General features: G+C 54.4%; 1 protein-coding gene across 4 annotated transcripts in view; it reads right to left on the bottom strand.

The window, feature by feature from the left end:
• Positions 1-12,417, bottom strand: part of SLIT1 (slit guidance ligand 1) — a 164,948-nt gene that overhangs the window by 22,896 nt on the left and 129,635 nt on the right. For all 4 annotated transcript variants that reach the window (XM_036111605.2, XM_036111606.2, XM_036111608.2 and 1 more), the window contains exons 19-24: positions 11,654-11,797; positions 11,188-11,354; positions 8,310-8,442; positions 6,072-6,140; positions 3,344-3,415; positions 21-92 (exon numbers count right to left, since the gene is read on the bottom strand). In XM_036111605.2, the coding sequence (XP_035967498.2) occupies positions 21-92; positions 3,344-3,415; positions 6,072-6,140; positions 8,310-8,442; positions 11,188-11,354; positions 11,654-11,797 (657 nt within the window). The remainder of the gene's footprint in view (positions 1-20; positions 93-3,343; positions 3,416-6,071; positions 6,141-8,309; positions 8,443-11,187; positions 11,355-11,653; positions 11,798-12,417) is intronic.

The following is a 12,417-nucleotide window of genomic DNA, read 5'->3' as shown; positions in this document are numbered from 1 at the left end:
TGAAGGGCAGGGAGACTTACAGCAGGCGCAGGGAGCGCAGGCCCTGGAAGGCGAGAGGAGGGATGCACTGGAGGGCATTGTAGCTGAGGATCCTGTGGGAAGAGAGGGAGGGCAAGGGAGGACAGGAGAGGGGAGGGAGGAGGAAGGAGAGACCAAGACAGGGAGGGGGCGGCGCCAAGTCAGGGACCAGGCCCCAGCAGGCTGGCTCAGGGTGCGGGGGCAGTTTGCTCAGCAGCAAAATGAGGGAGGCCTGAGCATGGAAGGGGCTACGGGCTGTGCCCTGGACCAGTAAGCCCTGTGACCCGGCCACGTCCCCCAACCCTTTTATGCCTCCATCTGTTCCCCCAGCTGCAGAGCAAGGACAAAAACAATGACAACTCGATAGGGCTTTTCTGTGGGTAAGGGGAAATGGCCCAGGTGAAGCCCTCAGCGTTGTGCCCGGCTCCCAGCCAGCCTTCAGGAAGGAGACTGGGCGCCCTCCCCTGTGGAGGCTGCCCAGCGAGGGCCGGAGGTGGGGTCCCTGTGAAATTGCCCCCTGATCAGGCCCAGCCTCACTCCCGGAGCCGGCAGGGGAAGTCCAAACCCACCTAGAGATTTGCCATTAAGAAGCTGTGACGGGGGCACCTGGGTGGCTCAGGGGGTTGGGAAACTGCCTTCAGCTCAGGTCATGACCCCAGGGTCCTGGGATCGAGCCCTGAGTTGGGCTCCCCGATGAGCGGGGAGCCTGTTTCTCCCTATGCCTCTCCCCCTGCTTGTGCTCTCTCTCTCTCTCTCAAATAAATAAATAAAATCTTAAAAAAAAAAAAAAAAAGAAGCTCTTATGGGCCTGGAAGGCACTGTGACTGCCCCCCATCATAAAGATGAGGACTGAGGCCCCGCAGGGAGACAGAACTCCCCCAGGGTGCTGTAATTAAGTCCCTAAGCTGGGTTTTTAAGTCAGCTTCTCAGTTTCCTAGGTCCACAGGCTACATCACTCTCCCCCCAAGACTTCCAAATAAATGAATCCATCAAGGGCAGACAGGCAGGTTGACAATAAAGGAAATGATGCTCATAATAGCCCCACATGTCCGTCAGCAGACTGACAGACACACAGCCATACAGTGGAAGACCAGGAGCAAGGAGCGACCCCGTGCCATGCCGTGACAGGGAGGAATTTCAGAGTAACTATGCCGGCTGAAAGAAGCCAAACAAAAGAGAGCACTGTGGGAGGATTCCATTCACGTAAAACTCTGGGCCGAGCGAACTCCTCCACAAAAGGCCAACGGCTGGTGGCCTGGGCCGGCGGTGGGGGGGCGGGGGGGAGAGCTGTCACAGGGCAGGAGGAGACTTCTGGGGGTGATGGAAGTGGTTACTGTGTTGGTCGTGGTGAGGGTTCCATGGATGGGAACATAAGTCAGGATGTAGCCAACTGTGGGCTTTAAGTATGTACAGTTGACCGTATATCAGCTCTACCTCCATAAAGCTGTTTCTAAAATAATGAGAGCAAGGAGATGCTCCTGTCCCAGGAACGGGCTCTGTGTCCCCTCGCAGGGGCCAGATCCCTGAGACCGGGACTGCCCTGCCCCAGCACTATGGACAATTCTTTGTTGGGTGTTTAGCAGCAACCCTGGCCTCTGCGCGTGAGGTGTCAGGGCTCCTCCAGCCGTGACCCCCCAAAATGCTTCTGACATGACTAAATGTCCCCTGGGGGGCAGAATCACCCCAGCTGATGGCAGCTTCACACGCAGACTCAGGAAGCCTCTGAAATGGGACCCAGTTGATAAGTAGACCCCGGGGCAAATAAGCGCAGGTGGGGAACCTAGAACCAGCATTTCATGGCCTCGGGCCCACATTCTGCTCCTGGGGGGTCTGGCTGGGTCATGACCCAGTCCTTTTTTCTGGGTCTTGGCTCTACTGTTTTCTGGGTATTGGACCACAGTAGAACCTAAGGGAAAGTTCTTCAGTTCTTGGCACATGATCTGTAAAGTGAGGTGTGGAGAAGGTGAGTGAGATACCGCTCTTAAGCCACAGGCCAATGTAAGGGATGTTTGCTATACTTTCCGACCAATGGCTTGGGATGTAACTAAAACAGTCCTCAAAATAGCTCAGACTACGGGCATGAAAATGTTCAGGAAGTCGCTGTTTACAACAGTCAAAACTGGAAACAACCCAACCATCCAGCAATAGTGAAATGAATAAGGGAAGTATGGCACAGTCCTACAAAGGAATACTACACAGCAATAAAAATGAACAGACCACAGCTTCCCACAGGAGTGGATCTCACAAACACAATGGTAAACAAAAGCCAGATACAAAAAATATATATATATCCTGTATGATTCAATTTATATAAGGTTCAAAAATGTGCAAAATGAAACTTCCTTGTATAGAAGTGCATATGTAGATGGCAACACTGTAAAGAAAATCAAAGAATTTGCAACGACGTGGATGGAACTGGAGGGTATTATGCTGAGCGAAATAAGTCAAACAGAGAAAGACATGTATCATATGACCTCACTGATATAAGGAATTCTTAATCTCAGGAAACAAACTGAGGGTTGCTGGAGTGGGGGGTGGGGTGGGAGGGATGGGGTGACTGGGTGATGGACACTGGGGAGGGTATGTGCTCTGGTAAGCGCTGTGAATTGTGCAAGACTGTTGAATCTCAGATCTGTACCTCTGAAACAAATAATGCAATATATGTTAAGAAAGAAAAAAAGAAGAAGAAGAATGTAGCAGGAGGGGAAGAATGAAGGGGGGGGAAATAGGAGGGGGAGAAGAACCATGAGAGACGATGGACTCTGAAAAACAAACTGAGGGTTCTAGAGGGGAGGGGGGTGGGAGGATGGGTTAGCCTGGTGATGGGTATTGGGGAGGGCACGTTCTGCATGGAGCACGGTGTGTTATGCACAAACAATGAATCATGGAACACTATATCTAAAACTAATGATGTAATGTATGGGGATTAACATAACAATAAAAAAATTAAAAAAAAAAAAGAAAAGAAAATCAAAGAGTGATCACCATAAAAGTCAGGCTAGGCACGGCCTGGAGACGGGAGGAAGGGGGAATGATCAGGAAAGGAGAGGGGGACTTTTGGGGTGCTGTGTTCTATTTTTTGCCTTAGGTATTCACACCGGGGCCAGCTTTATGACTATTTGTTAAATGGTACATTTATATTTTTTGCATTTTTCTGTATGAATGCTGTATTTCACAATGAAAAAACTGGTTTTTTTCTTTCCGGCTGGCAGGCCCTGGCCCACTCCCTGCTGGCGATACTGTCAGAGGCCAATGGGGCGTGGGGAAAGTCTCAGTGGCCAGAGCGTGTGTGCCCTCCCTCCGCCTCCCCGCCCCCAGGACTCACAGAGTGGTCAGCTGGCTCATGTTGGTGAAGGAGGAATTGCTTAAGGAACTGATCTTGTTGTTACTCAAGTCCCTGGAAAAGAAAAAAGCATCATTGTTTAGAAAGAAAGAACTCCACCCTGCTCTCTGCTATGGGCTCCTCCCTCCCCCACTCTGCCCGTGGCCCTCCCTCAGCCAGGTGGCAGCTGGGGGGCAAGGGAGGGGGCAGCAGAGAGGGGCATTTGGTGCACAATTAGCTACAGCACTCTGCCCTGCTCCCCAAACTCCCACTACATCCCCAGGGCTGCCTGTCTCCATTTCCTTATCGCCACCCCAGGCTTCTGCCCCCTTCCACTCTGGAAATGCTCCCACCAAGGAGATGGGCTGCCTCCGAACTACCAGATCTACTGGGCTCTGTGCTTTCTCCTCTTGCTACCACTTAGCTAGCTCCTTCCTAGCCCTCCCACAATCCAATGGGGGAGACAGTAGCCACCATTTTTCCCAAATGAAGACACAAGGTCTCAGAGTGATGAAGCCCACCCAGGGTCACGGCTGATACCCCTCTTCTCAAACCTCTTGCTTCCCTGTCCTTTCTTCCTCAGACCCCTGACTGGCTTCCCACACCACCACTACCCCCACCCCCTTGGCCGTTCCTTCTCAGTCTCTTGGTGAAGCTGCTTTCCCAGCCAACCCTACCTTGCAGACCCTCTCCCTGTAGTCCACTCTGGGAGCCTCGGGGACGCTCCAGGCTTCCCTCCCCTCTGCAGGCAACAGTGCCCTCCTCTGTGGGCCCAGCAGCCCTGGCTTATGAACTCCCCTCCAGAGACACTCCAAGTCCGGTCCACATCTTGTGCTTCTCCCCCCACCCACCCAGTCCACAGCCCTGACAACCCAGAAACTGCGCCCCACCACCTCCTCTCTCTCAGCCTCCTCCTTCTCCCTTTCTGCTCACTCAGGCCATCTCTCTCCCAGCTTCTGGCTCAGGAGCTACCTCATCTCTCACCTGCAGCTTTGCCCCCTTTTGATCCATCTTCCACACGGGTGGGCACCACAAATCTGACTAAGACACAGATCTGACTAAGTCACTTCCCTGCCAAATCCCGCAGTGGCTCCCATTTGCCTACAAAATTAGCCCAGACACCTGCTAGGTGCTCTGGATTCTGGCCCACCTCTCCCTCACTGCCTCCCGCATGCCTGGCGTGGATTTGCTACCCTTCTTGAAATTCTCTTGCCCCTGTTCCCTCTGCCCACTGGTGGCTCTGCCTCTGCCCCAGCCCCCCCCCCCCACTGACTCCATCACCCCCCTACACCGCTTTGAGCCACACCCCTAATGTGTCTTTCCCTCTGTTGGAACACTCATCAGTCCCATGACTTTATGTGCCCCAAGTCTCCCTCCTGCATGCCCACCAGCCCACCGCCTTCAGGGGAGGGCCCATGATTTAGGGGCCTTCGTGTCGCCTCACTTCATGCAGCTCTTGGCTCAGGAAATATTTGTAACATGAAACCATATGCCCTGCCTTCAGTGTCTCTTAGTGAACATTCCTCTAACTAATCTCATTCAAGACCGGTCCACTGTTCTTAGGACACACTGAGGTTCTTCACTGAGCGCTCAGCACACTGGGTGGCCCCTCCTTGTGATGGGCAAGGACTGGCCCCACATTGGTCCTCTCTCCTTCCTTTCCTCCCAAGGGTATCCCAGCCACCAATGCGGCTGCCCCAAATCAGAGCAGAGAAAGGCTGTCTGTGTCTACGCTACTCTGTCACCAGCCACCAAATCACCGCCCTCCCTCCCCTCCCCACCATGGGGACAGTCAAAACACATCTGCTAGGTCTTTAGCAAAGACAGATACACCGGAGCTTCGAGATTCTGGAAGCCAGTGCTCCTCAGAGTAGCCAGTCCCTGAACTGAATGTCCCACAACCAGGAACTTCTGCAAAAGTCCAAATCACTTAGGACACTAAACACAACATAGTTGAGCTAAGAGTCTTGTTACAGTAACACCATCTCAGCCAAGGAAGCAAGACATTGATTTGCATTCTGGTGCAAGTTTCTTATCTAATTGCGGACCCATTACAAACAGTTCTCTAGTGGCCACTGGTCCATAGACCACACCTGAGGAGCACCGCTCCAAGCCCAACTAAGATGGAATGTTATCTGGACTTCTTTTGGGGAGAATCTGGCCAATGAGCAGATAAGACAACTGAGGTGAGGTGTTAATTAGGCTGGAAGGCTAAGAGGAACTGAAGTTATTCGGAGGCTTATCTCATATACTTTCCTGGGACATAAAGGGTCAAAAGTGGAAATAACAGAAAAAGATGTTAGCCTAAAGAAAAACGTAGTCACAGACATGTATTTGTAACTGCCATATTTCATGTTTGGTTTGAGGGCCACGGTTGAACTGAGAAGTTTTCCGTCAGCCTCTTCTGCTCTGGTTCCTTTCTTTGCCGGGATGACCCTCATGAACAATCATTCTCAGCCCAGAGGGAGGCTTGGGGTGATGGGCTGGGCAGAAGCGGACAGGGTCCAACGCAAGGCAGCCTGGAACATGCCATTCCCAAGCATGACCACTAGGTGGTAACACAGCTCTACGCACGGACCTTCTGGGAGGGACGGTGCAAAATTCAAAACCGGGTCAGCCAGAAGTGGGGTGGTAGGGAATTCCAGGAAAGCTGGAGCCAGACGGTTAGATACCAGGGGCCCCCCTGGCCTCTGAGGCAGGCCTGGGATCCTCGAGAGGCCTGGATACTCACACAAGCTGCAGGTACTTGAAGGTGGACAGCTGTCCTGGAACCAGTGTGAACTGGTTCCCGTCCAAGTAGCTACAGAAGAGAACACACCAGTTAGTGCCGTGCTGGGGAAGCCTCCCCTGCAGCTGGGGCCTTGCTGGCTCCTCTCCTCTCCTCCACGCAGGCCACACAATTGGCCCAGAATCGCTAATTGGAGGACAATATATGCACTCACTTAAGCATGTGGACAGGTGCCAGCCAAAGAACCTGGTAAAAGCACTGAGACATAAAGCCTCCCTTGGCTTTCTTCCTGCCCCTGCCTCACCCTCTCAGCCTCCTCCCTGTTGGCAGGCACCCCCCAGGGCTCACTCCTGGGCTCCTCTCCCATCCCCTGTCTGCCCCACCGTTTTCCTGGCCAGACAGGCCTGATCTGCACATTAGTCCCTCCCAGGCCCACCTGCCAGGCCTCTTGCCAGCTAGTCGGGCCCCTGTGCACCTGCTGGCAAGGTGCGTGAGGCTGGACCCAGGCAGGCCCAAACCTGAGCTCGGTGCTTTTACACCCAAACTGGCTTCCCCTGACTCCATCAGCCATCACCCCCATGGCCTAACCACCCAGGCTCAGGACCCTGATGGTGATTCTCCTACTCACTCAACAGCGCCCCAGGGCCGCAGACTCTCCCGCCTAGCAGTCGCTGCTCATTTGCTGTGTTCCAGACTCACATCTCCCCCGACTGCACACCGTCACCCATGCCTGGACTCCTGCAGCTGCCTCTGTCTGTTCCCACTCCTTGGCCTCCCTTCTGGGACCCACTATATACACCACCACCCAAGTTGTTGTCCTCAAAGCCAAGCCCACCAGAAATCCTCCTAACACTCCCGAAGGTTCCCCGTGTCTACAGGGTGGTGCTTAGGATTCAAGATGCTGTGAAGGTCCCCTACTTGCCCCAAGCCATCCTTGCTAAGCAGTGACCCAAGGACCAGGAGCTGTAACCTCGGCTGGGCTCCCTGCCCAGGAACCCCACCAACTACAGCCCCCGGGATGGCTCGCCCCCCGCCAAAGACCCAGAGAGCAGCAAAATCAGGGCCTTCCTCGTTCTGACCCAACACTGCATCATACAAAGTGACTTCCCACCCATCTCATGTGAGCCTCTCAGCGGCTCTTGTCAATACACCCCCGTGGCCCCATTTGACTGCTGGGAAAACAAAGGCTTAGAGAAATCAAAGAGATCTTCCCAGCCTCTGAACTTCAGCAACCTCGGTCAAAGAAGGCAGGCTGTCCCAACTGTTCCATTATGCTCAGGGTTGCTATGAGGCACCAAGGAGAAAATGGGTCACTAACAGGATGATAGAAAACTGGGTAAGGGACAGGGTGGGGCATCACAGGACAAGGACTGCGGTGGTTGATGTGCTTGGGAGGAAGTAGCCTGCCTCGCTGGTAATGAAAGAAACACAAATGAAAACCTCACACGCTCCCTGCAGGGAAAGAAAAGCACAGCCATGGAGGCCTGGAGGGACCAATCCAGGGGGACAGGAGGAGTCGGGGACTGACCACAGCCTCTTATTTGGGGGTGTCTGTTGAAGAAGCCCAGCTCTCCATCTCTGTCTGTCGCACACACTGACATCCACACCCCCACATAAGCTCAGATACCACACCCAAATCAACCAAGATTTTAGCACCATGATGCCCAGTACTGACGGGGTGGGGGTGGGGGAGGTGAGGGTGGGGAGGCCATTTCCACACCCGGCCAGTAGGGGTGCAAAGACGACTTTTCTGGAAGGCCATCATGCAAAAGGCAGCGACAGTCCTAACAACGCATCGCTCTTGGACTAGCAGCTTCACTGAAGGGATATGCACCTCGGCACTATTTATAATCATAATACAATTTAGTAAAAAATTGGAAACAACTATCCGACAAAGGGGGATTTGTTATGTAGATCATAGTAGATTCATGGGGTGGAAAAGTATGCAGCCAGCAAAAATAAACTTCTGTGAGAGTTTTCATGACAGAAGGGATGCTCATGGGGTGATGTGAGGTGGAAAACACACATTACTTCTTATTTTAAAAGCCGGCGTCAGCGGAGAGTGAGAGAGCACTCACTGTGGGTGACTCACGCCGTCAGGTGACTGCAGAGGGTATCACACAGAAGCTCAAAGCCTTCTTGGAACCAGCGCCTCCTGCCACGCCCTACCTCCACGCCCTAGCCAGCTACTACCTGGGCTTGGTTACCTTGTCCTCTGACACCAGGCCTGGGGCTACTCACAGTTCCGTGACATTCTTGGGGATGCCCTTGGGCAGGACCTGGAGGTGCTTGTTGCTGCATCGGACTACGGTATCCAGACAGGCGCATTCCTGGGGGCACTGTGGGCGGGGCAGGCAGCCCCCCTCCTCCTGGCCTGGGGAGGAAGGCCCGAAGCCTCGTCAGTGACGGGACAGGCCTTCTTAGGGCCTCTTGCTGCCAGGGTCACACTCCACGGTGCCGCAGACACTCCCCTTCTCCACTTCTCTGACACTCCCCCAGGCACCCATAAGTCCCCTCTTGGCTGCACCCCTTCCCCACCAGGAACAAAGCCCCTTGGACCTGTTTTGAAGTTGAGATGGGTCTTGGGTCAATCCCCTGCCTCAGATCCAAGGTGGACGAAGGCACAGCACAGAAGGAGGAGGGCAACCATACCATTTCTTGAGCACCTACTACGTGCCAGACACCATATGGAACATCACCTCTTTAACAGTGCAGTAAGGGGGGCCATGAGCACCCCGAGAATGCAAGCACAACGAGGACAGAGACTTGTCTCTTTCCTCTTCTTTGCTCCCAGAAGGAGCCCAGGCCCTAGAGCAGAGCCTGGCACACAGTAGCCCTCAAAATAGATCAGTTGAATGAATAAATGAATGAATGTATACTTTACATTCAGGCTGATCAGCGGCAACGCAGGGTCTCTACCCACATCCGGCTGACACAGAATCAGCTCCCCTCACACGTCCTTCAGGTATTCATGCATTCATTCATTCATTCATTCAGTAAACATTGCTGAGAGGCCTCTGCCTTCCTTTCTTCTGACTGGGCGTAGGAGTAATAACAAGGACCCCACAGCAGGTGTTGCTGAGGGCACGAGGGAGCAGGTGGCTGTGACTATCGGTTAGGGAGGCCGGCTGCGGGCGGGCACCGTGCAATACGGACGAACTCCCGGAATCCTCACAACAGCTCTCTGGCGGGCATGCTATGAGCCCAATACAGAGATGAGGAAACCCAGGGCAGAGTGGTTCAGTGACGTGCCCCAGGTGCCCCAGGCTGGGAGACGTGGCACAGGACTGGAATGGACGCCGGCCCTCTCGACCGCTGCATTCCACCGCCTCCTGGCAGCAACACCCAAACCGTCACACCCTTTCACCTCGAGCAGGTTCTCCTAAGGGGGAAAGCTGAAGCGAGCCGTCTCCCAGGATGTTCCTGGCAGCACTCTGGAGGTGCCTAAACGCCAAGCAGCAGGCTGGTTAAAGCCATCACGACACTCTCCAGACAGCGACTGTCATGTCGAAAATGCCCGCACAGACGGTGCTGCAAGATCCTACGTGCATCCCACGTGTGCGCACGCACACACACACACACACACACAGAGCTCAGGAAGGTCACACAGCGGGTTAGTGACAGGAGTCATTCAGGGCTGGGAAGCAGGAGCAGGGGACACATTGGTGACCTTTTTACTCTTCTGGATTGTCCGTTGTTGCTTTTTAAGGAAACGATGATGCCTCGCTTTGTAATAAGAGAAATAAAAGGAGGGGGCGCCTAGGCAGCTCAATTGGTTAAGCGTCTGCCTTCGGCTCAGGTCATGATCTCCAGGTCCTGGGATCGAGCCCCACGTCGGGCTCCCTGCTCAGCGGGGAGTCTGCTTCTCCCTCTGCCCCTCTCCCCTGGCTCGTGTTCTCTCTCTCTCTCTCTCCCCCTCAAATAAATAAAAATCTTTAAAAAAAAGAAAAGAAAGAAACTGTTTCTTGGGGGAAAAAATACTGTTTTCAAAGGATACTTAATGGCATAAGAAAATGCCCAAAATACATAGTTAGGTTTAAAAAGAAACAGAATTTTGGGGTAAGGGGGGTGGGTAAAATAGGCAATGGGAATTAAGGAGGGCACTTGTGATGAGCACCGGGTAATGGACCGAAGTGTTGAATCACTATATTGTACACCTGAAACTAAAATAATACTGTATGCTAACTATACTAGAATTTAAAATTAAGTTAAATTAAAAAAAATTTTTTTAAAGACCAGCAAGTTATTACTACATAAAATGATATAAAAATATACATGTGAGTAGTATGAAATTTTAAATAGGATGTAAAATTGCTCTAGAAAAACCACTGATTTTGTTTAGAAAAATATGCTGACCATCTTTCTTGGTGTGAAAGTTGAAGCTCCTCACCCAGGACCACCCTCGCCTGGCCTGGATGGGCCCGTCCGGAAGCGGGCTGCAGGGAGGGCTGGAGGAGGCAGGCCAGGCCTGCTGGAGGCTGAAGGCAGTGGCAGGGCTCAGGAACAGGGACAGTGGGCTGAGCTGCAACCTTGCTCTGTCACCATGGGTAAAAATCCGCCCTGTGTGCACGGAGCTCTGCGGGGAAGTCAGGGGACGCGGCTACATGCTGCACGTGCGGGGAAAGAAGGGAGGGGCCGCAGGAAAGAGACTGGGAATCCGGAGGAAACAGACATGGGTGTGAGAAGTGACCGGGTTTCCCACAGGGAGGCGGGGGGCCCGGGAAGGTCCCACCGCCCCTCACGGACCCGGTGAAGCCGTCCGCCTGGAGCGCTGAGGCACGGCCAGGCGGCAGATCCCTCCCTGCATGAGGCATACTTCTATAAAAAAATACACTAACATGTGAACTGTGACTTTTTTCTGAGTGATGGAATAATAGGTAGTGTTTATTTCCTTCTTTTATCCATACTTTCCCATTTTTTACACAATAAGCATATTATTGCTTTAAAAATTACATGAAGCTGCCACCAGGCAGGGGTAGGTGCAGGACGAAAAGGGGGTCTCCCTGCTCCCCGCCCCACCCCCGGACCAGGGCCTCCCCCCGCCCCCCTGCACGGGAGACCTCCTCTCCAGGGCGGACCAGCCCGCCTCCTCCCTCCCGCCCAGGGGCCCGCGGCTTACCTTCCTCACACCTGAAGTCGGGGAAGGCCACGTCCTGCAGGGGGATCTGCCGCAAGAAGTCCGGGTTCTGGCACCGCGGGTTCCCGGTCACGATCTTCCTCCTCCGCAGCCAGTCGCCCAGCCAGGCCAGCTGGCAGTTGCAGTTGAAAGGGTTGGCCAGAAGGTTTCTGGAAGAGGCGGCCGTGTGACCACCAGCACGCCCTGCCAGGCGCGGTTTCCCTGCAAAGCCCTCTCGCGCCGCCACGGACTGGCCACGCGGCCACGCGGCCACCCAGCACTCTTTCCCAGACGGCCAGCAGTTATGAAGACGTGGCATCCTGACACAGTGGGACCCCACAGACCACGAGGGCCCGACACCCCCAGTGAGTCTTTCAAAGTAACGACCCTTGGGAGTGCAGGCGGCCGCCGGGGCGCGGAGGCTGGTGCCGGAGCCCCAGGCCTTCCCGCCCTCCAGGCCTGGACTTACAGCGTGGAGAGGGCCTGGAGGGTGTCGAAGGCCCCCGGGGAGATGGTGGCGATCTGGTTGTCGTAGAGTGAGAGGAGGCGGACATTGCGCAGGCCCGTGAAGCTGTCATTGTGGATGCAGCTGATGCGGTTGTTCCTCAGCATCCTGGGGGGCGGCAGGGGGTAGTGCTGTGCCCTGCAGCCATCTACCTGCCTGCACTTTGCCCACCAAGGCCCCCCCGCAAATCCTCCTCTCGAGGCAGTGAGCCGAGGTTGGGGGCCACAGCACCAGGACTCCCCGCACTCATGCTCCCCTCGAGACCCTCCCCTCTAGATGCTCTCCTGTCCACCCTGCGGCCACCTTCACTCCCTGGGTGCCCAGGGCACCCCCAGGCCACGCTCCACATCAACCCCCAGGGACGCTTGCTTAAAACCTGCAGCCAGTCGTGTTCCTGTCCAGCCTGAAGCCCCAGGGGCCCCCACAGAATAATGTCTCCCCTCTTTCCTGTGACCTGCGGGAGCCTGTCTAACCCAGCCCCAGACCAGCACCTGCCCACCTCCCGAGAGAGCGGCACACCCTTGACTCTTCTGGCCTGCAGGCATGCTATCCGGGCCTGCGTCACCATGCCTCTCCCTGGCTATGGTTTCCTTCTAGAATGACCCCTTTCCTCATGTATATCTGCGAAAGTCTCTGTTCACCCTCAAAAACCTGGCTCAATTCCCCTCCCCCACTAAAAACAAAACCAAGCTTGACACAGGATAGGCAATTCACAAAAGAAATTAAAA

The sequence above is a fragment of the Halichoerus grypus genome, chromosome 7 (assembly GCF_964656455.1).
Source record: "Halichoerus grypus chromosome 7, mHalGry1.hap1.1, whole genome shotgun sequence".
NCBI lineage: Eukaryota > Metazoa > Chordata > Mammalia > Carnivora > Phocidae > Halichoerus > Halichoerus grypus.
This window is presented reverse-complemented; position numbering and strand designations above follow the sequence as displayed.